This window comes from Pleurodeles waltl, chromosome 3_1 (genome assembly GCF_031143425.1).
Source record: "Pleurodeles waltl isolate 20211129_DDA chromosome 3_1, aPleWal1.hap1.20221129, whole genome shotgun sequence".
In the NCBI taxonomy this organism is placed as follows: domain Eukaryota; kingdom Metazoa; phylum Chordata; class Amphibia; order Caudata; family Salamandridae; genus Pleurodeles; species Pleurodeles waltl.
This window is the reverse complement of record NC_090440.1, coordinates 1980952313-1980979452: the sequence shown is the minus strand read 5'-3', so window position 1 is coordinate 1980979452 and position 27140 is coordinate 1980952313. Positions and strand designations below refer to the sequence as shown.

Genomic DNA, 27140 nt, shown 5'->3' with positions numbered 1-27140 from the left:
GATGGGCACTGGCCCCTGGTGCCAAAGAGAGAGAGGCAGGCGGGTCACATGGAGAAAAGGCAGACTCAGGATTACTGCTGCAAGTTTGGAGCTTTTGTGCATTTAATATGATTTGTACATCATGAACAATGCACTTAATAGTAATCTACCTCTAGAATTCCTATGTGTACACGTATATGATGCTCTTGTCTTTGAAATTATTTTGCAGATATTTATTAAAGTGCATTTTCTTGGCTTATGCTAGATAGGCCTCAACTAGGCCTTGACGCCATCTTGTTCAAAATGGATGTCTTATCTTGCTCATTCACTGTTTATTATTTCTTCTGCAGTTAGTCAAGCAAGTAATGTTAATTTCTTAACAATGCTGTTCTCTAAGAAGACTCTCTAACATCAGCTCATTGATACTACATACATTGACTGCTACTGGGTAGTTATAGTTAGGGCCATGTTTCCATAGGAAAGGCATTTTTGAGTTTGCTAATAACTTTGAAACTGCTTGACGAATCTACACAAAACATTTGAAAATAAAAGTTCATCCACCTCAGGTCCTTTCTGGAAAGTTTCATGGTGATCCATCAAGTGCGGGTCGAGAAAAAACACATTTTCCTTATTAACTTTTCCATGGGAAAATTAGACACAGTTACAGCCAAAAACACTGAATGGAATTAAATCAAATTTGGCAGGAGGCAAGATTTGGTCCAGAAACTGTGCTTTTTAGGTTGAGTGTAAGTGTACGACCTCTTGTATATTTTTAAGTACAATTCTTCTGTGAGCTTCCAGCTATTTCATTTGTTAGTTTCATTGTCATTTAATCCTTGCTTGCTAGTGGTCAGTCATGCCTCTTTGTCACTCCTTCTGTGTGGGAGCAGGGACCAACTACTGTATAATTACACTTTGTCCTGTTTATCTGGTCTGTAGGGGAGTTTTTTTTTTTTTTTTTTTACTTTGTTTCCTGCTCCTGTCCAGGGAAGCTTCCCTTTTCAGTTGCAGATCATTATTCCTCTGAGCTTAACTGTAAACAAGGCTATAAATCAGGCTGTTATCTGGGTTACGCTTGGTCTTTGTGGGCTCTCTGCACAGTCTCTCAGCTGCCTGGCTATCGCCCTTCTTTGGCTTGGATTTTCTCTACCAAGTGTACCTGCCTGCTGTGTGCTGAGAACTTGTAATTTCTTATAGCTTAGGCATCCAGCTCTACCAGGGCCCCATAATCCTTAGAGACAGTGCCCACTTCTGCTCCATACTGGGATCCCACTCGCAGCTCCAACAGTGCACCTCAGTTCACACACTCCAAGCAAGTGACAGGAACCACACTCATGTTGTCTGCCAGACCACCTCAGTGCTTGCAGTCAGCACACTCTGCTGCTCCACTACTGGGACCTTGGCCACAGCTCCATCAGTGGACAGCAGTTCACACACCCCAAGCCCTCAGCCATGCCGTGCCAGGAAACCCACACAAGCTGTTTACGAGAGCACCTCAGTTCTTACAGTCAGTACACTCTGCTGCTCCAGTACGGGGACCTTGGGCACAGCTCCATTAGTGCACTGCAGTTCTCCAAGCTCTGAGCCATGCCAGTGCCAGGCATGCCAGTCCCACACACACTGTCTGCCAGAGCACCACAGTTCTTGCAGTCAGTATACGCTGCTGCACCAGTACTGGGAGCTCAGGCGCAGCTCCATCAGTGCACGGCAGTTCACACACTTCAAGTTCTCAGCCATGCCAGTGCCAGGAAACCCACACACGTTGTCTGCCAGAGCACCACAGTTCTTGCAGTCATTATATATTGCTGCTGCTCCAGTACTGGGACCTTAGGCGCAGCTCCATCAGTGCACCGCAGTTCACACACTCCAAGCCCTCAGCCGAGCCAGTGCCAGGAATGGCACACATGCTGTTTGCGAGAGCCCCTCAGTTCCTGCACTCAGTAAACTCTGCTGCTCCCGTACTGGGACCTCAGATGTAGCTCCATCAGTGCACCGCAGTTCACACACTCCAAGCCCTCAGCCGTGCCATTGCCTGGAACCCCACGCACGCTGTCTGCCACAGCACCTCAGTTCTTGCAGTCAGTACACTCTGCTGCACCAGTACTGGGAGCCAGGCGCAGCTCCATCAGTGCCCGGCAGTTCACAAACTCCAAGCTCTCAGCTGTGCCAGTGCCAGCAACCCCCCTCACTCTGTCTGCCAGATCACCTCAGTTCTTGCAGTCAGTACACTGCTGGTCCAGAACTGGGACCTCGGGCTCAGCTCCATCAGTGCACAGCATTTCACACACTCCAAGCCCTCAGCCGTGCCAGTGCCAGGAGCCCCACACACACTGTCTGCCAGAGCACCTCAGTTCTTAAAGTCAGTACACTCTGCTAATCCAGTACTGGGAGCTTGGGCGCAGCTCCATCAGTGCACATCAATTCTACCCCGGATATACTGGGATCCCGCTCACATACAGTTCCATTACAGCACCTCAATCCCAATATTCAGTCCCACTGCCAAGCCAATACTGGCCCCAAAAAAGCAAAACACAGCTCAGCCAGTGTACCGCAAGTCTAACATCAAACACCACTGTTGATGGGAACCACCACAGCTCCGCAAGAATCCACCAATTCTAACATTCAGTGAACATTTCTTCTCAGTACTAAGGCTCACACATATGCCCTCCAGGGCTCCTTGCTTCTGTGGTTCCGAGGCAGTGCTACTCCGATACTGGGCCCCACTCGCAGCCTCACCAGGGCATCTCCGGGCTAACACTCAACAACACTGGCACACCAATACTAGATTCAACACATAGCTCCATTATCATACCTCACTTCTGACCTTGTGTGCCCGTTAGTATTCCAGTAATGTAGCCCACATAAAACTCTGTCAGTGCACCTCAACACTAACGTGCAGTACCCCATTATTCAAATACCAGGAATTACACAGCGCTCCGTTTCTCATTCCTCACCTGCTGCCTTTCTGTTATTCTAGCACTGGGCCAGGACACAGCTGTTTCTATACCTCCAATCCTGATCTGAGGCGCCCCAATATTGCTGCTTTGGAGTTCACATACAATTCTGCTAATGCACCTCCTGCTGTTCTGCAGTGCCCCCTGCTGTTTCTTACTCTGACTTCTGTTTGAGGACCTGGGGGAGCCAATCAAATCTATTCTTAGCTGCCATCTTTATTTGGGAGGGTCTGTTTTACCTATCTCACTCCATTCTTTCCTTTACTCTGTTTACTCTCAATGTTTTCTTTCGCCCCCACTCTTCTCTTTCCAGCTCTTAAAATCCACACGTTACCAGTTTCGCCCTTCCTTTCAACTGTTTATTTCTACTCCTCCCCATTTTTTTTAATTTCCCCCTCACTCTTGCTACCTCCTCTTACAAACTCGCAAAAATTTGGTTATTTCTTTCCTTGTTTCTTCTCTTTTTTCTTCATCAGGCATTCATTCTTTCACTATTTTTTACTCTTCCTTTAATTCTTTCTTTGTTTTTTTTCTTTGCTTTTTCCTTTGACTCAATATGCGTCGTCCTTTCTCTTTTTTAGATCTTTCTTCCTTTGTTTTTCTTATCTTTACCTGTCAATTCATGTTTAAATCCCTCTTTTTCCCGTCTGTATGTGGAAGCCACAAGTTACTTGTCGGAACCGAAGTGTCAAAGTGTTTTTCTAATCCTGTGTCTGTGGGAAATGTGTCACTACATACATGCCCTGGTTCTTTCGCTGCTTGCTTCTCTCACCATTTTTTTCTCTAATGTTCATTTTTTCTCTTTCTTTCCACACTTCTTTCATTATTTTTTCCCTCTATCTTTTGTTCGCTAGCTTCCTTCCCTTTGTTCTTTTGTCTCACACTTTGCTCTAATTCTTCTCTTAGTTGTATTTTAATTTTCTCGTTCTTTCTTTCCCTTTTCTTTTATTTCTTTGCGACCCCTTCACTTTCTTCCCTTTGTCTGCTGTATTCCTTTTGCCTCTCTTTTTCTGCCCCATTCGCTTTCTTTCCTGAGGCCTAGTTATCAATGGAGCAACAGATGCAGTGGAACCAGGGTCCAGAGACCTATGAATCTCACTCAACTCAAATTACTGCTGTATTTTCCTGCCAAAATTGCAGTCAAACATTTTCCTTTCTTACTCCAGGATCTATGACACCGTTACTACCCACTTGTCCTCTCCATCTTTAGTCCGACTCCCGCTTTCCTTTCACTCTCCAATCTGTCCCAAATTATATTTTTGTTATGGTGTTTTGAGTATTACACTCTAATGCCAAAGGTTGATTTTTGATAAAGATTTATATGATAATTGTGTATATTTTCAGATAAAGGAAGAATGTTAATGAAAGTGATTTAGTTAAATGCTGGGCCACTGTAATTATATGGCAGGAAAAGACAAAATTATGAGGCAGGGTTGACCAATTTATGTGGCAAGAAAAGTCCAGTTATGAATTTACAATGCCAATAGCCCTTACTCAAGAAAATGTGAGACCTATTGCATTGTAAATGCTTCTTGTAATTTGGTGCAATTCTGTTCAGGTGATCAGTGTAGCAGTCAGCTCTAGAGATAAAATCTGATTGGCTGCTGTCACATGAAGAAAGATGTGATGGCAGCCATTTTAGGACTTGGGGGTCTAAGTTTCCTGCCTGTAAATAAGTTTAAAAAAAAGGTTTATGAGGCAGGGTAGGCATGCCTTGCCTTGCCTCGCGTAGGTCCAGATCAGCAAATATGCTGTAAAACTGAAAAGAAAAAAACACAGGTTCTCATGCTTAAAATAAAAATACCCTTGTGGTGGGTCAGGGCCTTGTGTGTGTGGGGCATGTGGCTCCCCTTCCCTGAGCCATTTACAGGCCCTGGGACCCCATCCCAAGGGGCTAATTTATTTGATAAGGAGAGCGGAGGCACTCCCCCCTGTCCCTCAGCCATTGGGCTGCTTGAAGGAAGCCAGTGTGGCCGTGGGTGCCCTAGGGCTCCCCTCATGGCCCCCAACAAAAATTAATCATGTGGGTGTCCCAAGTGGGCATCGGGACACCCAAAAAATATTTAAAAAATGAAATATTAAATAAGTGACATGAGTCGCTCGTTATTATTCAGTGCTCCAGCATATAGACCCCATACTGCCCTGCAAGGGCTTTCCACTATTTTGTTAAGCCTGATGGTGCCCCCTAGAATGGAAGGACCACCACTAGGATTTTTTTTATTTATTATTGTTGTGGGGGGTTGAAGGGAGTGCAGCAACCCCCCCACCCACATAAAAAAAAATATTAAGTCTACTGCATCATTAAATCCATGACCCAAGAAGAGCCTACCATATGTTTTTAAAGCACGCCTAGCAGAAGCTCTGTGGACTTCAGCTGGAGTGCATGATATCTTGCGTTTGTTTTTATGACTGCATTTTGTGAACTAAAAAATGTTAAAAGAAAGACTCAAAGTCGTGTTGATTTAAAAAAATAAATAAAACCTTATTGCATTTGTTTTAGGACAGTTAATTTTTTTAAACATTGCAACGTGTGAATTAATGAAATATATCATTGATTATAATTATTTGGGATCATTTGACAAAGGCAATAGGTCTGCTTTACACTTGTCGATATGCTGACCCCTTGATAAAGTCAATAGGTCCACCTTTTATATTTTGGAGTTCTGACCCTTTGACAAGTCAGTAAGTCTGCCTTACTTAAATCAACACTCTTTATATTATAACATCACATGGTCAGCCTGCAGGGGCTAGCGCCCAACCTATGCATGGCCAAAGGCCATGTACAGTGAGGGGGTTGGGTGCCAGCGATGGGTTGGAGGAAGGCTTGACCAGGCTAGGCGCCCAACAGTAACCTGCAGAGTACAAAGCGCTCACAAGGGGTTGGGCGCAAGGCCTCTCAAGGCTCTGTGCCTAACCCCATACTGCTCTGCCAGGCCGGAGGGCTTGTGTTGCTTGCAGCCTTGAAGGGGGGAGTGCACCTCTCCTGTTGGTGGAGATGGCACTGCCCGTGACTGTTTGAGGTGGTGGTTGCTGGAGCCCTCTTGTCTCAACCTGCACAGCACATTAGGCCATCTCCATGTACGACTTTGGTGCCGGTTGTTGGTTCTTCGGCATCAAAGTTGGTGGCTCTTTCTGCTTCCCCAGGGGATGTATGTTTACCGAGTGGCGTTGTGGGTCATTCTGGCTCCTGTGGCGAAAAGTATTGGATTTCATTCCTTTAGGGCACTGGGGGCATGGTCTGCTCTGTTTCCTCTCTTGGTTTCACCCTCTGAGCTTGCCCTTCCCTTTCAGGGTCCTGTTGGGGATTTGGTAATGAGGGTTTGGAGGGTTATGATGTGATACCAGAACCTTGATTTCTACATCTGCTGTGCTTGTTGGAAGGTGAGGCCGCTCTTTCTTCTCAAGTCCATCTGGATTCGATTCTCACTGCCCTCCTCGGCCTTTCCTCTAGGGAAAGTCCTTCCTCTGCTACCACAGATTCTGGTGTTCTGGGGGCTTTTTGATCTGTCACTTGGGCTTTGAAGGCTTGTCTTCTACTCCATCCCTGTTGCAGGTCTTTGTTGGCCTGGTTGGGGCCGTCAAGGAGGGGACATGGTGCTCTGCTCTGTTGGCAGCTATGATCCTTTATGCAGGGCTGCTTGCTGTCCTTTCCTCGGATATTGGGCATTCATCCGCTTTGTTCCCTGGGGCTTTCTTTGTGGTGTGTTTCTCTCTCTGGCTGTGGCACTAGAGGGTGGTACCTGGGGTGTGGGCCCCTGCTGATGCTCCCACTCAAGGGTTCAGCGCTTTATGGGGACTGGTTGCCAGCCATGATCTCCCAGGCATTTCAATGGAGTGAACATTGCCCTGTCTTTTGAGGGGGTTCTTCTGTTGGTAAAGGGTGATGGAAGCCTATGTATCCTTCCCGAAGCTGGGGTCTAATCGCTGTTCCCTTTGGTGGAGGTGGTATCAGCCCCGGTTTTCTCCATAATGCACTGTTCCTGCTCTGTCAGGGGCCTCTGTGTAGGGCTTCAGACCACCGCTGACACTGCGGGGCACTGTTGGTAGCGAGTGGCCTCTGGCGTATTCTGTCCCTTTGGCCACAGGGTGTGACAGGCGGGTGCTGGTCATTGTGGACAGAGGCTCCACAATTATATTTGTACATGTACCCCTTGATCTTGGCGTCCTGCTGCTGCTTCCATTCCTGTTGCTGCAGGGATGTGGAATTCCTATCGCCCGACGCCCGGGACATCTTGTTTGGGGTCAAGGGCAACAAGTATTTATGTTTACTTTGTCCTTGGGACAAGTAGGCCCTACCCTCTGCAGCACAAACCCTTTGGCTGCTTGTTTACAGAGAGTGGAACTCTCCGCAGTTGAGGTAATGTGTTTCCAAAAGATAATGCTGTTCGAAGTTGTATTTATGGTTCATTATTTGAAAGCCTTCATTATTAGGGTGAGTGTTGTAAATAAATGTTTTAAGGTCACACTTCACTACTGACGTTGGTTCCAGTACAAAAAATATAAAATGTGTATGCACATGTTTGAAAAGTTTAGGCTATGAGGCTAAGTATAATGCTCCCAGAATGCTCTCTGATTAGATGCAAATGAAGTGTCATATAGTAAAATGTTTTGATGCATGCTAGTATTTCCCAAAAATATTTCTAATGGAAAATCAGTGTAACCATTTTCAACACGATTATGGGAAGCATGAAAATAAACAAACACTGACAAAGCCAACTGATCTGTCATATTTTTATAAGTCTTTTAGTTTCATCAATGCGTGTCTTGTTTTGACATGGCTTTTGTAACACTTTATTGCTGTGGGAGCTACCAGGCCCTCAACATTGTAACAAACACTGGCAAAAAAAAAAAAAAATGTTTTTGAACTCTAAAAGCACACGTTGCCACCAGTGGCATAACAAAGGCCCTGCAGCCGCCCTCCAGGGGGCCCCTTCAGCACAGCACCTGCCCTGAGTGAGTCTGGAGAGGGGGCTCCTCCATGTTCTTTGCAAAGGGACACACTCCAGTTTCGTCACGTCACTGATTGCCACTGTAGTTCCTGACACTGAACAAAACTACTTTGAGTGCCAATATGCTCCTTGTGGAAGAGCAGAATGCGATCACTCACAGTAAAGCCAGCCGAAAGAGAGAGAAATAGAAGTTTAATAAAAACAAAATGTCTTTGTTAACACCAGACCTAATTAGGGACCAAGACCCACATGTAGGTAGCTTTTTGCATGTCGCAAACAGCGACTTTCGCTGTTTGCGATGTGCAAAAAGCACATTGCGATGCACAAACCCAGTTTTGCGATTCGGTAACCTGGTTACCGAATCGCAAAACGGGTTTGCGACTCGCAATTAGGAAGGGGTGTTCCCTTCCTAATTGCGACTCGCAGTGCAATGTAGGATTGTTTTGCGAACGCAAACCAATCGCAGTTTGCACCCATTTCAAATGGGTGCTAACACTTTCGCAAAAGGGAAGGGGTCCCCATGGGACCCCTTCCCCATTGTGAATGTCACTGTAAACATTTTTTGTGAGCAGGCAGTGGTCCTGCGGACCACTGCCTGCTCTGAAAAAATGAAACGAAAACGTTTCATTTTTCGTTTTTGTAATGCATCTCATTTTCCTTTAAGGAAAACGGACTGCATTACGAAAAAAAAAAAAAAAAACTGCTTTATTGAAAAGCAGTCACAGACATGGTGGTCTGCTGTCTCCAGCAGGCCACCATCCCTGTGAGGGCCGCCATTCGCAAGGGGGTCCACCTCATGATTATTCATGAGGTGGGCATTTGCAAAGCCCTTGCGAATCACAGATGGCGTCAGGGACACCATCCTACATTCGGATTTGCGACTCGCAATTTGCGGGTCGCAAATCTGAACCTACCTACATGTGGCCCCAAATTCTTAACGAAAGTCACAAAAGTGCACCCATGGTATATGTCGTACCCCTATAAAATATTTGTGAACTGTATTTTAGCATGGGTAAATACGCATGTGTAGATTTGCTCATGTGAAAATCTATTGAGCATTTGCAAGTTAATTTTCCCTCCAGCCACTTTCTTTCCAACCCTGGAAGAAGTTCTAATTCTGCCATTGTCAGGAGTAAATGTCCAACCTTTCTTATTATGGGAAAATATTAGAGAGAAGCTGGTGAAAATCTTTAAAACATGCAGGTTAGTAGGTTTGCAGACTCAAAGGCATTCAGCCCTGGAACTATTGCTTACTGCTTCCTCCAGCCCCAGTATGCAGATCTGCAGAAAGGTGGCAAAATAAGGAAATTGCTACAGTAGGGATTGAAACTGCAAGTATTCAAGCCCTACTATGGTAGTAGCCCTGGCATAATCAGAGGGGCTATTATCAGAGCTCTTACATAATGAGATTGCTGCCATAATTTGGCGCCACACTACATGGCACCAAAGGGACAAGTAGATCTTTTTACAGGACAAGTAGATTTTAGAAGCAACCTGTCCCCTGGACAAGTAGATATTTTAATAAATTCCACACCCCTGTGCTGTAGGGCATAGTTTGGCCCTGCTGGTGGGATCTTGTACGACAAAAGGCCATCTGTTGTGTTCCTGCAGGGGCACTAAGGAAAGGGGCCTCTTTCTTCTGGTTTCAGGTTTGGATGGAGTCGGGCTCGTTTCGGCCAGTCCTAGATCTACAGTGGGGTGAGTCCTGGCTCCCACCTGTTTATTTTTCACTGTTTGCTGTTCAGGTGTTCTCTTGCTTATGGGTCCAGGTGATTTATAGCTGTCATTGGATCTGCAGGATGCCTATTTGATCGTCCCTGTCACAGTTTCCGCTCTCCGGTTTCTGTGATTTGAGCTAGTGGCCAAGATTTTCCGGTTTTGCGTTCTTCCCTTTGGGCTCCTTTCCTTGCCCCGGGTGTTTGCATCAGTTCTGGTGCCACTGAATGCTGTTCTTCTTGCTGTGGGAGTGTTCATGGGTCCCTCTTTGGGAATTTTCTTGGTTCAGACTGCCTGCATGTCTCATGTGGCATGAGTGCTGTAGGTTCTGCAGGGGCTAGGCTTTTTGATATATTGGGATATGCCATCTTTGGATCAGTCACCGGCCCTGGTGTTCTTTGGGGGTTCTCTGCCTATCTGAGGGTTGGGAACATTGTTAGCGTGGTGGTTGGTCAGCTTGCTGGATCAGGTTCGGTCTCTGGTGGCACCATGGGCCATAGAGTGGTTGCAGGTGCGGGGTCCCATGGTGTCGCCTGTGTTTGTGGTCCCTTGGGCTAGGATTTCCTTGCACCTTCTGGTCAACTGGATTCTCTCCCTTTGGTCTCCGGGGAGCTTTTTCTTCTGGTCCATTTCCTTTTACCAGTGTCAGGGCTGGTCCATGGAGACCTGTTGTGGTGGCTCATGGTGGAGCATCTGGTCTAGGGGATCCCTCGGTCTCCTCGAGCTCCGGTGGTTGCACCAATGGACCTCAGTTTTTTCTGGGTGGGGGGCTTGTTCGAGGGTTCTGATCTTTTGGACTCTTTGGGGTCTTCGGATTGATGGGAGTTGAAGGCTGTTCTTCTGGCTCTGGTGCATGGTCGAGTGCTCCTGAATGGCTCAGCGGTGCTGGTCTGAACTGCCTTTCTGGTGGCTAGGGCTTTTATCCACAGTCAGGGCAGGTGGGTGAGAGGGGGGGGTGTTTTCTTATGGGCACAGGTTTCTGTTCTGTCTCTGACTGCTCTGTCCTTTCGGGGGGTTAGGGAATGTCTGGGCTGCTCTGCTTGGTTGCAACTTTCTGTCCTCCAAGGATTTCTCCCTACGCCCTTGTCTGTTCTATCTTCATGTGCATAGATGGAGTCTTCCTGCGATGGCCCTGTCTACTTCGCCAGAGGCTGTTTTTGTGCTGACATTTTGTTTGTGGGGTCGCTGCCCTTTGACTGGGGTGGTGGACGTCTGCCTTGTCATAGTCCTCTGGGCCTTGTTTATATGCCTTGCCACCTTTTCGGTTGGTTGGGCATTTCAGGTGAGGTTCAGCAGTTGGTGTGGGGGCAGGTGGTTTGGTGGCTCCACGGTGACCTCGGGCATATTGGTTTCCTCTACTGGTGTTGTTGTGGGACAGTCGGGAGTGGGTTCTTCTGGTGGTTCCGTTTCCGCTTGTCTTTGCAGGCCTTCCTCTGGGGTTATTGAGGAAGTGGCATTTGTCGGCATACGGGTTGAATGGAGGGACTTTGCTGTGCTGGGTGGTTCTTGTGCTGTTGGCAGTGTCCTTGCTGGCCCTTCTTTGTACCCCTTGTGGGTGTTGGTTGGAAGCCTTTTACATTTCTGTCTGGTTTTCCAGGGGCCTTTCCTTCCGCTGGCGCTTGGGGGATATGCGGACCTTATCCTGTGGGTTTCCTTTCTGTTACTTGTTTCCGGACAGTTCTGGTTTTGGTTCCCTTATTCGTACGGTCCATTGGTCTTGTTTTTCCATGCGCGTCTGGGGGTGCACCTGCAGGCATTTTGTCATAAGTCGTCTTCTGATGTGCAAGTTTCAATGTTTGGACCGTGAGGCGGTATTCTCTGTGGACCCTGCATGTGGTGCAGTTGTTCTGTAATGGGGATGCATTGTATGTATTTTTTAGTCCTGCTATGGAAGGTGTAAGGTCGCCTATTGCTACCTTGGGTAGGTGGTTGCGTTTTCTGGTCTTGTTGACTTTGCGTTACAAGGTGGTTCCTCCCCTGGTTGTAAAGGATCAGTGTGCGTGCAATTTGGCTGCGCAAGGGTCAATCTGACCAGGGTCTTCTATGGTGTGATTTGTAGGGCTGTGGCTGGATCCATTCTCTCCACATTGGTTCAATGCTGTGGGATTGCTGTGCTGGACCATTAGGATAATGGATTGGGCCACAGAGGTTTCTCCTCTCTGTGGGAATCGTGGTTTTCTGTGTCTGTTCTGGGTACTCTATTGCAGTGGGTATTTATGATTCAGTCGAATGTTCTGTTTTTACTTGCTATGTCATATTGGTTAAGAACAAAGGCGAGGGAGGGACGGGAGGTAATGCATGCATTACTTACCGATAATGGCATTACTTCTAGTCCTACTCCCTCGCCTTTCTTCAAGGTCCCTCCCAGTTTAGGACAACTCAGTGTCTGGTTGGCTTGTTTACGTACAGAATGAGGAGTGGGCGGGGGAGTTTGTATTTAGGAAGGTAAGGGTCTATTGGAGGCAAGGAAGCCTCATTGATTAAGAAGGAAGACGAGGGAGTAAGACTAGGTGTAATGCCATTATTGGTAAGAAATGGACGCATTTCTTGCAATCTTTACATTAACAAGCCAGCTGTTAGCATGAAATGTCAAACTGCGTCTCCTCTTTTCAGCACGGCACATGCTTTTCGGATACAATAAACTCTGCTCGGAAACTCCACTGGTGTATTTTTAAACGCCATCAGCACTGAAAGTCTGATAATGGGTTGAAGCGACCGACCAGGTGCATGCCGCCCGGCAGTTTTTCTCTAATCCATTGCTTGTTCAAAGCATTACGCAATTACATTTTGCTCCCTCCTCCCTCGCCAGCCATGCACGCGACAGACGTCATTATTCAAATAAGCTCTAGTAGCTGTCAAAAATATTCCTTTAGTTGCCATAAGGAAGAACACATATTAACTGATGAGAAGTTTAAATAGCTGTGCTTCTTGCTGCATTGAACGTGTGGGTCATTGAAACATTAAGATCATCAGATTCATGGACTTATACAAACACAATATAACTCTGGGAATACCGGTTGCTTAAGGCCATGATGGGCCAGGAGCCACAGACAAGGGCCTATAACGAGGAACAGGGCCTTTAACAACCACAGTAGCCAGAGGCACAAGGGCTACAAAGGCTATTAGATCATTGCACCGACTGTAAGTACAGTGTTCTAAATTAAAAAGGGAGAACATGAAAAACAAGCATTGGAATATGGGGGCAAAAACCCTACACCATCCTATTGGCCAAAAGCCCCCTATTGTCTTCAACGGAGCTCTCAATGGTCCACATCTACTAAAGCTGGGTTCAGTGATGTAGCTATCAATGGTGCAAGTAAGACTGCCACCTTTCCCACAAAAAGAAAAAACAGCTTTTTGTTCATGTGTTAAGATTCTGCGAAGGCCCGGATATAATACATACATATTAGTTAATATAAGATCATCTGTATTCAATTTAAACATGACCGCCCTCTGTCTGTTTACTTTAATTAAGGCAACTCTAGAGCTCATTTTAAAGTGTTTTTCCTTATAAATACTGTTTAAAGGAAGAATTCAATTGAGAAAAAATACAAACTCTACGTGAGTTTCTAAACTTTTGTACTGGTCGGAACATTAAAATATTAGTTATGCCGGAACAACTCCTGCCAGGTGACAACCCTAGGTGCAGGTGTTGTGACCAGGGCTCAAGGGCCTCAAAAGTCTACTGCACCCCAGCGATGGCGATATTTTACTATTAAAGAAGGAGGTGTGTGTGTGTGGGAGGGGGTTCATAGCTCTCAGCGACCACTGCATCCTTACAAAGCTACACTTGAGACCAATCCTCTGGTACAAGGTCAGAAAGTCTGTCAACAGCAGGTTGCCAGCTCAGATCTGGAATAAGGTTTTACTGACTGAAGCCTGTCATATGGGGAATGCAGGCATCCTATGTAAAATGAACTTATCACTCTACAAGCCACAGTTTCATCACAGATATGGTCACAGGGGCAAATGAATATACAGAGGAGAGACCATGTGACTAGCTCTTGCACCTTTATTGGAGCGTCATCGCTGCAAAGCGGCATACAAGAGCTGTTCTGCCAAAATAGTCACTTCTCTTTCAGACTAGCGCACATGGTTCTTGATTGAAAGACATATCATTTGGTTTGTCTCAGTTAACAAAAAACAAGTATGAAGTTCTAAGCCTCAGTTTCGACTTGAATTACATACAGCACAAGATAGCCAATGATTTGTCTAATCTGATGCCCCGCTTCACCCTTTCAAGCTACTGTTGGTAAGGGTTCAACTATCTGCAAAAGTGCTGCTAGAACGCCCTGGCCACTCATTCTAGGTCAGTTCTAACAGAGGAGACATCCCCTGCTTTTAATTCACGGGAGGCTATTTCAAGACCCTTCATGTAACTGAGTCCTGCCTACAGTCCCAAGATATTCCCGCCTGAATGACTACCTGCCAGTGATTATTCAGATCCCGGACCCACTTTACTTCTCTTATTTTCTCCAAGTGGAAATTCAGCTCCATTTTACATCAGTAGATCGCCTCTCCGTAAACAAAAATAACCAAGTGTTGGCCATTCCAAATTGTGATGGTTCTGCCTCTAAGGATTTTAGCAATATAGTAGGAAGGCAGCAGTTCAAGCTGGGCAGGAGTAGTGAAAGGCGGTAATTCATAAACCTAGGTGTCACAGCAGTCAATAAACGCGTACAATCAAATATTTGCTCAGATGCTTCATGCCTGGTGGCAAGGGGTACGCTGGAGACAACAGTCCCCTGATCAAATGTTTATCTGAGATAATCCCTTGGTAACATGGTCAGATTAGTGTGTTCATCGCACCAACGAGCTATAAAGCGACTAAGGTCTTCCTTCATGAAATTGCAATTTACTTCTCTGTGAATGTGTATTTCAGGCGTCAGCACAGTTTGTAAACGTACTTAATACAGGGACAGGCGCGGAGACGTGGCGTGAGAGGTAAAGGCAGCAGACTGGAAGACAGGGATGAATGTTTACAGTTTTGGACAGGAATTGGAAAAGATTTACTCCGGAAACCTACACATTGGTGGTCAACATGAACACAGGAAACGGGGGGGAGTCACGAGGAGTGAGCAGAGTTCTGACAGTCAACTTATAGACTTTCTTTTTTTTTTATCTACAAAGAAATTGCGACTAAGGACAAATGTGACACCACATCAGCTCTAGCTTACTTAATTAACCACAAAGCGGCTGCATTTAAAAATATCTTACAGGGTTATTACACCTGCTGCGGAGATCTTTGTGTGCCCAGCAATTGTTAGGGGATTGTAATGGTGGTAAGATAACTCTAGTGGTTAATGCAGTTCTGGGAGAGTTGTGTGCTTAGTCCAATCACAGTTTTCTGTCTCACAAAGTTGTATAGAGGGTATATGTGCCTTCTGCCAAGCACACCGCATAACAGATTTGTATTTTATGTCGATAGGTAAGTGGGTTACTGCTCTTGACACATATCATTTTGTTACTAAGATGCAAGCCTTCTAATACAGCCCAGTGATCATGAATTTAGATCCTTATTGTTTTTATTGTTATTTTAAAGTTACAAAGAATGGTTCCTCTGGGAATAAATAAAGTCTTGCTAGTACAGACAGCCCCAATCACCGTGTTACATTTTACACCCTGACTTTGGGCCTCATTACAAGTGTGGCGGTATTACGACCGCCGCACTCGCAGTCTGGATCACCGTCTATGCAGCGGTACGACCACCACATAACCCTGGCAGTCCGACTGCCAGGGAACCCTCAACTACGCCAGCATCTTGGATTCTGGCAATGGCGGAGATCTCAACCCACCAGGGCAGCACTGCAAGCTGCACCGCCCCCACGGATTACGGCCTTGTTCTCTGCCAGCCTTTCATGGCGATTACACTGCCATGAAAAGGCTGGTGGAGAACAGGTGCAGGGGGCCACAGGGAGGCCCAGAACTGCCCATGCACTTGGCATGGGCAGTGCAGTGGCACCCCTAACCAGCACTGTTGCAATGTTAAACATTGAGAGGGTGCTGGTGCACACTGCTGGTTATAGCCTTGCTGCTGGCTCGATTACAAGCCGGAGGCAATGCTGTAGCCTGTTGCACGCTAGACTGGCGAGCGGGAACCTAGGTTTCCGCCCCCTAGCCTAGCTGGAAACTCTTAATGGGTCCGGCAGGGAGGTAGCCAGTGTGGTGGCACCCCCGTCAGTAGTTTAGCAGACGGTTGTCACTCCTAATCAGGCCCTTTGTGTTTCTCCCAACTGTTCACTCTTTTAACATATAATATCCACAAGTATGGACGATATGCGATTCCTACACATTATAACCCTCATTGTCCTAAACAACATGTACTGTACATTAATTTACACACATATGATTTATTGTCTGTCTGTGATGTAGAGCACCCTGACACTCTACACTGGGATGAGCAGTGCTACAAAAGACCTAGATAAAATTACATTTGTAGGTGCCATTTACATAATTATTAGTGTTTTTACTCATACACATAGATGTATCTTGCATTCTTACAGTGCATGTACACCTCTTACCTAGGAGTGGTGAACATCCTCAACAACTTGCCTCTAAGTCATAGTTTCTCTAAAGTAAGTATGAAGTGATAAGGTCTGTGCCTCTGTTTTCTTCCATTGCATTGGCATCTAGGTGCAAGACTCCAGATGGTTCTCAGATAGGTTGATACATTAACAAAAGAATCTAAGAGCCCTTTAAATCAGGCCTTTGTTTGTGCCCAGATGGAAGTGAAAAGAAGAAACCCTCTTATTTCCTGCAGGTTTGCTGCACTAAATGGAATGCAGACAATGTGCAGGTGCTGCTAAATATTATTCCTACGTTGGAAAATGAAACAAGGACAAATTCAGCATATTTCCGTTGATCAGCCGGAGCCCAGAAACAGCTGCTGGACTCATGACATGGCGCAATCCCCCTACTTTCCAGCATTGGTTTAGGGTAAAAAGCCCCTATGGAAAGGTGGATGATGGTGGCAGAAGAGCAGTGAAAGCTATGGGAGGTGGAGGCAGTGGAAGTTGAGAGGCACCGTTGGGGTGGGGAGACGGAGAACAGGGCAGACACTACTGGATAAATATTGTTCAAGTGGGGATAAGTTGATCATAGGGAGTCACTTTCTGATGGTATGAGTGTAGCTGTGGTTCTCTTGGGAGTATATACATTTGGGAAGAGTATATCAATTGCATAGTACTATCTCTCCTCAAGAAAGTAATGAATCAATTTTTAGGTCTCCCTTACCAGGCAGCACAAGCTTACAGTGGACTTAGAGCCCTCACATTGCTTACCATAGGTTGGATTTATTGTCACTATCAATTGCTTGCTTCTTATTCACTTGATTGTGTGAGCTTTCCTTCCTTTTCTTGTGCTTGTCCTTCCCAGATACATGGCCTCATTACTTGCATCCTTCCACTGCTTGCTTTTCGAGTACTCCATTTTGCTTTTAGGTTAAGCATAGCTTAATAGGATTACATCTCTACTTTTTGGCCATGCTGCATAAAATCACTAAAAACCATTGGCAAAGCCAATGGATCACAAAGATGAGATGTTTGAGTTTGCAAATGACAATTTAATAGCGAAATTGCATGGAAGCCAGGTTTTCAGCAGAAAATATGCACAGTTTGGAGTTTTCACAAAACAATGGCACAAGGTTGATGGTTGGCATGCAGGTCTAAGTGATCATGCCTGATGTTGCATAGCGGTGGAATGCCTGAATGGGAAGTCAGCGGCTCATAATCAACAGTGACAAGTCTTTGTTAGCGGCACAAAAGTACAAGAGGCATCCATCAAACTTTAAAAACAGTCAAAAATCAGTGTGTTTACATCACTGTTATTGACCCTTTGAAGATGGCTGTGGTCTCTATTTTCACTATCTGAGCATGTTAAGTAGGATTCTTCTGTTTGGCGTAGGAAGGTCCAAACTCAGGTTTGACTGTGACAGTGTGGTCCAGCTCTGATAGTGGTAAAACTCTTTATCTCAGGTTTGAATCCTGCTGTTCACTTGCTTTGTGGAAACAGTGAAGCTGACCTGGTGCCTTCTAGAACATTTGCATTGGTTGCAGGTTGCTTCTCAAATGAAGAATGGTGCAACGTGTTATGCTGCATGGCTCCATTTGCAGCAAGCAGAACGTCTTGGTGAGTATTTTGTTATACTCCCAGATGATAGCACACGTTGTAGAAGACTAAATCGGGTTCCCTGAGGTGCCAAAGTTACCTACCAGAGAGGCATTGGAGTAGGGTGAGACATTCCTTTTCAATATTAACTTTAGCAAGCCTCTGTTTATTTCAATTTTGTAACAAGCTGAAAATGTGCCTGTTTCAATTCAAATGTTAACCCCGTGGCCATTTTACAAAAGACATACCAGAAGCAAGAGGGCTTCAGTTGTAGGTGGTACACTTTGGACTTTAAAGTTAACATCATTCTACATCTTTTTTTGCATGATAAGCTAAAATAACAACAGATATCAATAGATATGCTTTCGCACAACACAGAGGCTCCTTCAAGAAATTGAAAATGCCCATAAAAAGGAATAGAATATTGATGTAAAATACTATTTTCCTATTCATGTTGCCATTCCACGAAAATATATTACAACTGGAAACAAAGAAAGCACGTTCTACATAATGTCAGTATATTTTGTTAAATCCATACCAAATCCAATTTGCTGTCTGCAGAGCTCTTTTAAAAGAATTGTGCACATTTTTATCAGACATAAAGAGTACCACTGCTGTAAATTATAAGGATATTGCCTGTCATTGATGAGTTCTGTGACCTTATAGAACAAAGATAATAGACAAGCCCTTTTTATAAGGTCACAGAATTGCGAGGTGGGTACTTTACTCCTTATAATACATAGCCACACTATCACCCTTCTCAAAAACTGCTTAAATCCGTGGTGTTTTGTTCTTTAATAGGAAAGGGATAATATGTCTGCAGATAGGAAGAATGAAAGTAAAATCTGTAGTGCAAAATTAAACACACCAAAGATCAGTAAGTAATTTGCTGCAAAAAGATATTACAATCAGTTTAATATAAGTGCGATTAAAAATGCTGTAACTCCGCATGTGAAGAAACATAGAGAGAGATTCTGTCTTTCCTGTGATGACATACGCATGGAAAAACATGTTGCCATAAAAATCTCCCGTCTGCTCATCAATCTTCATTTTAGAAAAACAAATCAAAAGATGGAAAGGTTTTCATTTGTGTAAATATATGACAAATAATTACATTAAGTAGAAGAAACTGATGCATGTACTTATTGAAAACCATAGGTTTCCAACAAAGGGTTTAAGTTTGTGGCCATTTTGGCCATGAAGGAGATGCCCTTTTCTTCTCCCCCTGTGTAAAATCTCTCAAACTGAATACTGCCACCAATCAGTTGGAGTGCATTTGGCTCTTAAATGGCTTTGAAAGGCTTTGGTGTCAAGCATTTGATCATCCCTACCTCATATAATTGATTTAATTACTATTTCTTCTGTATAATCAGCGTTCCTATAGTTTAATATTCGCTTTTAAATGATATGTTGAAATATTAATATGTCTTTGCCACCCCAGTGTGGGCCAAAAGGAAAAAACCTGTACTACATGTACTGATACTAGGGGTCTTGTGGCATACTTATGTACTATTTCTATGGGTATTACACATTCTTCACAAAGGTCCAACATTTTATGTGAACCAATATGAGGCAGCTATACTCAAACTTACGGTGGTTGGCTTGTCTCCCTCTGTCCTTTCTCTGGTAATCTCATTGTTCTGAGCACTTGCAGTCTTAGCACATATCGGTGACAATGTGGACATCGGATTTGAATAAAACGAAAGGAATGATGGATCTAAAATAAATATTTGATTGTAACTGGGTTGAATGACAAATAATGTAGTGATAATATTGGCACATGGTTTCGTTTGGGTCTACAATTTATTACCAGAAATTCAATTTGGCTAAACATTTTGCGTACGGGGACCTATGACAGCCATATAAAGTCTACACTGGCACGACAGGATACATGTTAGTGCGTTCTGATTGTACAAGGATACCGTTTGGTTCTACAGTTTACGTTTCAACCATCATTCCAATATGGCCGCCATTACTTTTCAGTGATATAGGGCAACCATACTCAGACTTACATTGGCTACCTTGTCTGTCTTCTCTCTCTGTCCCTTCTATGCTAATTTCATTCTTCTGAGCACTTGACAGCCATAATATATATTGGCACCAATGTGAACAATGGACTTGAATAAAACGAGAAAATTGACAGATTCAACACAAATGTTAGTGTATAATAGGCCTGAAATACAAACAATAAAACAATAATAATGGCTCATGGTTTCTTTTGGGTCCATATTTTATCTCCTGATATTCGATTTGGATAGACATTTACTATGCAGGAACTCACGACAGACATACAATGTCCACATTGGCAAAACAGGGTACTTTTGGTGCGTTCAGACGATACAAGGATACCTTTTGAATCCACTGTTTACGACTCAACCATCATTCCAACATGGCCACCATCACTCTTAGTTTTACGGGGATTCTACTCTATTCAGTCCTCTTTCTACTATGAGAGAGGAGCCTATATATGTACACACAATGTACATATCCCTGGTGATTCGGCAGAATACTTTTCTTTAAGGTAACAGCATATGGAGGGTTGGATGCTTTCGATGTACTAAGGGTACGTCTGGGCATGTTTGGAGACGAGTTCCATTATGGATGGACCCTAAGGGTGACATAGTCGTGACGCATGTTTTAACTCAAAGAGCACACCAGTGCTACATATAGACATTGCTGGTGAATTTGGCTCCATGGTAATTTGGTTAATGCTAGATAAGTGCCCATTTCTTCCATATTTAACTTACAATCATTATTACTGTAATCGTGTTCCCCTCTCTTGACTTGCTTCCATTGATAGACATAGGACTTATCATGGTCCTGTGAACTTCTACTTCTGAAGTTTTGGAACTTATCCGCCCTGGTGATACTTTAGAGGAGACAGTTTTTGGACTATTTCGAAGTGACTGAAGCCTACATTAAGCTCTGGGCACAGGTACTTACCCAGGAATATGTTACTTTCCTTCAGTCACTAGCCTTTGGTTCTTTATGGATTATAAAATCCTTTTGGTCTGTCTTTTGTATATTTCCTACTTATGTGCCATCTCTAAAGTGAACAAATAGAAGTACTACAATCTTAATGATGTAATTATTATATTACAGCTTTCTCATATACGATCGACCTACATTATGAATGGGCGCATCATATCTTATGTTTTTGGTGGGTTGACACAATCTGAGTTAATGACTCTGACAGAATTTTTATGACAATTCTGCACAATACAGGGCCTTTCAACACACTTACTAGTACTAGTTTTTTTCTCTACACGTATCCACTGCACTTCTTTATAGGGTTATTGTAATTACTGTTTTCGGTTAACACAATTGGATTTTAATTGTCTCTTTAGTTGTGTGTGTTACACATGTTCTTTTCACACAACGGTGTAGGCATCCCTTCACTTTCACAAGATTATGATTATGTCATGTTCTTGTGTTAACAAACTCATTTCCAAATATGAGTATATGTCCATTATTGTATTTTAAAGCCTTGAAAAAGTCACAATAGTGACGAAACACATGTTGGCTGTCAATGAATGAATAGATACGATTGACTATTGCTGACGTGAATAAACTGCAAATTTACCACAAAGAAGGATTTGTTTTCTTAGGAAAGGACTGGTCTAGAATCCTTATGATTGAGCTGCACTTAACAATACTCTTTGTGCTTATAGTAGAGTGCTGTGGTCTGATTTTGATACTCATATAAAAGACAAGGAATAGGGCCATTTTGCAAAATGTTTATCTGGAATTTTCTGTGTCATAGCATACATAAAACAGAGGCGCACATCTCATCTTCTCCAAATCAAAGATGACCATTCATTTGATGCACAAAGTGGAAGGAAGGATAAAGAACAGCGGAGTCTAATGACTTGTCAATTACAGCTTGGGACTCGTGGAACAAAAGCTGGAAATCTACATACAATTTGAGATTTACCAAAATTGCCCAAACTCCTTGTAAACACATTTAAATCAAGAAGAAAACACCAGAGTCCATAGATCAGAAAGCTGAAAAGTGCTATTCTCCCTTGCACCCAAGCCATTATTAGACTGAGCTTGCCCACCACAGCTGAGAAAGCCAGTTTCCTGGACCTACTCCGAGGGCCTGCGGGGATGTTCAGCCAGCCGTGCTGCTTTTGTTGGAGCGGTCATCACATTTTATTCCCTTAATTCATTCTAATGAGACCCCGCCTGAAGTCTGAACACCCGTAAGGATAAGGCTGAGACACCTCGAAGGGCTTGAAGTGGCCTCCAAAACCCAGGCGAGTTATATTTCATAAGTGTATAGCGCTCTCCCTATAAATCAAAAAAGGAGTATTTGTGTCCCTGGCCTCTTGTCCTAACAGTGGCCCAGTTCATTACAATTCGGTTGTGCATAATATTCCCAGGGCTAGTCCCAGCTTATTGACTGCCTTCTTCCAGTCACATCCTATACTAGCCCATGTTATTATTAATATGCAGACCCCTGCAGAATATATGTTAAGGAGGAGGAAATAACTTACCTCCCTAGTGACAATAACTTCTGCTATTTCATGGATGCCTCTATATTTAAGGTTGTATCGCAACTGATTGCGGCCTTGGAGAAGAAAGTCCATCAAATGGCATTATAGTGCCAACAAGACCTCTCTCAGAGGGCAGAATCTTCAGGGCCTCTGGCCCTTTAACTCCAGGGTAGCTCTCTCCGATCTCGGATACGAAGCTCAAACATGCAGACTCTGGGGTCGATCTTGATGCCTTTGTCCGCCTTAAAAAGGCTTTTATGGACTCACACCCCCTGCACCGTGCCTCCCCTCTACCTGCCACCTCAACAGACTCTTACCCCTGTACCCCAAATCTTTGGACGGAGATGACTCCCCGAATGCCTCAGAGGGCAATGGCAAGCCCAGTAGACCCTAGTGCCCATCAGGCTCTTCCTCCCAGCCGGGAGAGTACAAACAGGATAATGTTCCCCAGAGCTCCCCGATCCTGAAATTCTGGACCCAGAGAACATAATCCACCTGCAGACCCCAGAATGTTCCCCAGCGCCCAAAGTTGCATCCTATGTTGTGGGCAGCCTAAACCATTAGACAATGAGGTACGCTGCCTCCTCCTTAGAAGACAAGGTGGCTCTCACTCCCGACATCGACATCAGGACAGCCACCTTTTTAGCCTAATTTGTGCAGGACCCAAAAAAGGGGAAGGACTGATCCTGGTGCTCTTATCAAGAAAACTGCTTGACATTGTGGAGCCCCTTGCCATGATCCTCAACATGGCCAGGGACACCAAATCTTCCGGCTCCCTGATTTCGCCAGAGGGTCTGTATGGATAGGCCCAACAGGCCATAATTTTCTTAGGAAACAAGAATTGCGGAATTTCCACCAAAAGGCGTAGATCGCTTCCAATAAAAACAGACCCGAAACTAGGAGAACTAGCCACCTCCAAGACAGACCCCATGCCCAAAAGGTCTCTTTTAGGATCCCTTGATCCGCAAATTGGGAAAGTTTGTGAGTGCATTTAATTCATTAGCCAAAGCCCAATCCTCTATCAAAAGAATCTTTACGCCCCATGTTTTTGCGGGCACAGGTCACGGAAGGGGGTCACTTGACTGTCCGCTTCCTCCGGCAAGCCTCCAGAGGGTCTGGTATATCAACAGGACAGTGGCAGGATCCATCCCATTTTGGCAACTTATATCCCACGAGAAGGCATTCCCGCCAACGAGGTTCAAGAGGTAACTCCAGAGGCAATAATTCCTCTCAAGGTGAGTGTATAACCACACTTGGGGTTCAGGCTTAGGGCCACAATTCACAACTGGGAGAATCCTATGGAAAACAGTGAACGGTTTCCAAATAGAGTTTTACGGAAAACCTTTCGAACCTTGGAGACCAAGCCCTCTGATTTTCTCCCAATCTCAAACAGACCACGTGGACGCAATGATCACTCAAACCTTAGAGATCGTCCAAACAACTTCACCACAATGGGTTCTTCAGCAACCTCTTCCTAGTGAAAAAGAGGGATGGAGGCAACGCCCTGTTAACAATCTGAGGGAGTTCAATAAGTGGCTCGTATTTCGCCTTTTCAAGATGGAAGGCATCCATTTTCTTAGAGATTCCTCATGGTTCCCATCTTCCCTTCCCACAGGTGTTTCCTGCAATGCCAAGGGCTGTCACAGATCTTTGACTTCACCTTCCTTCTTTTTGGTCTGTCATCTGCTCCCTGGTGTTTCACCAAGGTTCTAAGACCGGTGATGGAATTTATAAGAGCCTGAGGTATCAGACTCATTGTCTGCCTCGACGATATCCTCCTTATGGATCAATGCCCGAAGAGAATGTCCGGTCACCCCAATTAACCATCAACCTTTTGGAATCTTTCAGCTTTCTGGTCAATGAGACAAAATCCTCCCTGTTTCCATCTCAGTCCTTGCAATTCATGGAGTTCATTGTGGATTCAGTCATGGCTACCCTGAGCCTCCCATCTCTGAAACTGGTCAAGATCAGACACAAACTCCGGTCAAACCAACCATCTCTCTACGGCATCTCAGCCGCATAGTGGGTCTTCTATCTTCGTCTAAACTCACCGGACCCCTGCATTACTGAGCCCTACAATGCCTCAAGATTTCACATCTTCAACCAGGCCTCACCTACTCTCAATCGGTTTCCCTCTCAGAAGAGGCCAAAGAGAAACTGCAATGGTGGATATCCCAGCTGGAGGCATGTAACAGGCGAGCCATGTTCGGTTCCCAACCAGATCTGGTGATAGAATCAGATGCCTGTGGCTCGGTTGGGGAGCACGCTGCGGGGAGTTCTCCAAAGGAGGAAAATGGTCCTCTGCCGAGCAATCTCTTCACATCAATTGCCTCAAACTGACGGCGGGCTCGTTTGTGGTAAAATGCTGGACCAAGGACAGAGCACAGTGCTGCGTACTCCTCAAAATGGACAATGTAGTGGCAGTCCACTATAATAAATCATCTCGGGGGAACGAGATCAAAGTCCTTTTTGGTCCTATTGTCTCGTCAACCAGATTTTGTTGAAGGCGGAACACCTGCCAGGAAAATCCAACCAGATAGCGGATTGGCACTCAAGGCATTGGCACAATGCCAGCCTGTGGAAGCTGCACCCTCAAGTGCTCAAGGGGATACAATCTAGGTGTGGTGTTTTCACAATGGATCGGTTTGTCTCCCAGCTGGATCACCAACTGGATCGGTATTGCAGCTGGAAGCCAGATCCCCACGCAGGTGGCAACTGATGGGTTGCTTGAGGATTGGTCCAAGGAGAAGGGGTATGCATTTCCACCATTCGCCATGATTATGAGGGTGTCCACCCAAATTCAACAACAACAGACGGACCCGTAGTTGTCGCTCTGGTTTGGAAATCTCAAGTCTGGTTTGCAGTTCTGATCGAATTTCCTTAACATGTCCCAATCCTTCTACCCCTGCTTCCAGATCTCCTTCTAGATCCCTGTGGGAACCCTCATCACCTGGTCCTGGAAGGCTCTCTGCCTCATGGCATGGAGGATTACCAGGAATGCTGGAAAGTCCCGGGCATTTCACGAGAAGCTACTTTATTGCTTGCCAAGGCCTAGTCGGACACTACTAACAAATGTCACTGATCAGCGTGGTCGCGATAGACTGGTTGGTGTCATCAACAGTAGTTAGATCCTGTGGAGGCAGACACTGTCCACATTTTGTACTTTCTTGCCTCTTTAGCCTCAGAAGATTTGGCATACAGCTCTGTTAATACGTTTTGGTCTGCCATTTCAGCAGGCCATTACCCAGTGAATGGACACCCAGTTAGAGAGCATCCTTTGGTTTGTAAACTCCTGAGAGGCATTAGGCTATCCGTTCCTCCTGAACCCAAATATACTACAGTTTGGGATGTTAATAAGGTTTTGCGTCTGTTTAGATCCTGGCCTTTGAAAAAATATCTGTCAAAGGAAACAGATGTCAGCGAAACTAGCTACCCTGTTATGCCAGATTTCTTGTCTTTTGCACTTCGAGGAACTGCTCTCATGGCAGTTACAGTATATGCATTTATAGTTTCGACGGGTAGCTCCAACATGACTGAGACGTCTGCCCAGACAACATGACGTCAAGCTTTCATCATTTTTTTATTTTCAAAAACAAAATTCAAAACCAGGATTTTATTTTTGAACATAAAAAACAACAACACTTTGCCATTGAAGTTTTCTCTCTGGGGTGGGTGACACATAAAAGTTTTTCCTTTCACATACTGCTACGTTATATACGGCTTTATGTGAAAGCAAAAACTGGCCCTGTGCTCACCCACTCTAAATAAGGAAGTGGACACATGGTCAAACGTCTGACAGCCCTTACTTCATTGGGCCATCTAAGGTGTCTCTAGGCGGCAGAGTAGTCTCCACTGAACTGAAGTTTTGCCCAACTCTAAACGAGACTGGCTGAACTTCACTTTGGTGGAGAGGGTAGTCAGTCACCTTTGCCAGAGGGTAGTCAGTCACCTTTGCCAGAGGGTACTCAGTCACCTTTGCTTCAGAGTACAATGTTTGCCAAAGTCTAAATCAAGCCTGCAGTTTTGAGACTCCCTCTGCTGATAAAGTGTTGGCTCGATAAAAACGACTAAATCCTGAGGTAACTTGTTCACCCAGCCCACATTTTAAGCCTTATCCAATCACATGAATTAGCAAGCTCAACATATTTTGGTTCTGTTCTCACTGAAAAGATACAATTTTTCTAAATGTTTAAATGTTCCCCACAATATGTTTGATAACTTGTGGGCTAGCAGCTGAGTTGCTGACTTCAGAACCCAAAGCTATGGATCTAATTGTACAACTGACCTAGACCTGGCAAATCCTTTTATTTTCTGGAAACTATACATATGTGTAATATAAATTACAAAACTGTGTCAACATGTGTTATTAAATTATATTTATTGGACGGTCATTGTACTGTCCCATTTATCAACAACAATCTACCCCACGATACAACTATTCTGCCAATAAGTCAATGCCGTTGTTATTGTTTACAACATTTCTAAATGAAAAATTCAACCTAGAATACAAAACAAAGACTGTGTTTAAAGACGTGTATAATATAGCCTTAGAACCCGCCGTAGCGGGCTCTACCGGCTATTAAAGGCCCGCTCCCCGCGTTAAATGCCCGAGCCGAAGGCGAGGGCATTTAACAAGGGAGAGGGACTTTAATAGCCGGTAGAGCCCGCTACGGCGGGTTCTAAGGCTATTAGAACATTCTGCCACACAGGGCAGAATGTTCTATTAAAAAAAAAAAATTCACGGAGCCCGAGGGGATTTAAATCCCCTCGGGCTCCGTGAGGCTTTGTTCACAGCTGTTGCTGTGAACAAAGCAAACATTGGAATGTTGGCGCTGCGGGCTTTTACCGGCCAGTAAAAGCCCGCAGCACTCCATTGTTTTCAATAGAGCCCCCAGCATTCCAATGTTCTAATAATGATTACTTCCATTGACCTTCAC

The 27140-nt window shown here is 44.7% G+C and overlaps 1 protein-coding gene across 9 annotated transcripts in view; it reads right to left on the bottom strand.

The window, feature by feature from the left end:
• RPH3AL (rabphilin 3A like (without C2 domains)) overlaps positions 1-27140 on the bottom strand; it is a 920330-nt gene that overhangs the window by 804009 nt on the left and 89181 nt on the right. For 5 of the 9 annotated variants that reach the window (XM_069226384.1, XM_069226386.1, XM_069226385.1 and 2 more), the window contains one exon: positions 19297-19421. The exons of the other annotated variants lie outside the window; for them this stretch is intronic. In XM_069226384.1, the coding sequence (XP_069082485.1) occupies positions 19297-19421 (125 nt within the window). The remainder of the gene's footprint in view (positions 1-19296; positions 19422-27140) is intronic. 9 annotated transcript variants of the gene reach the window in all.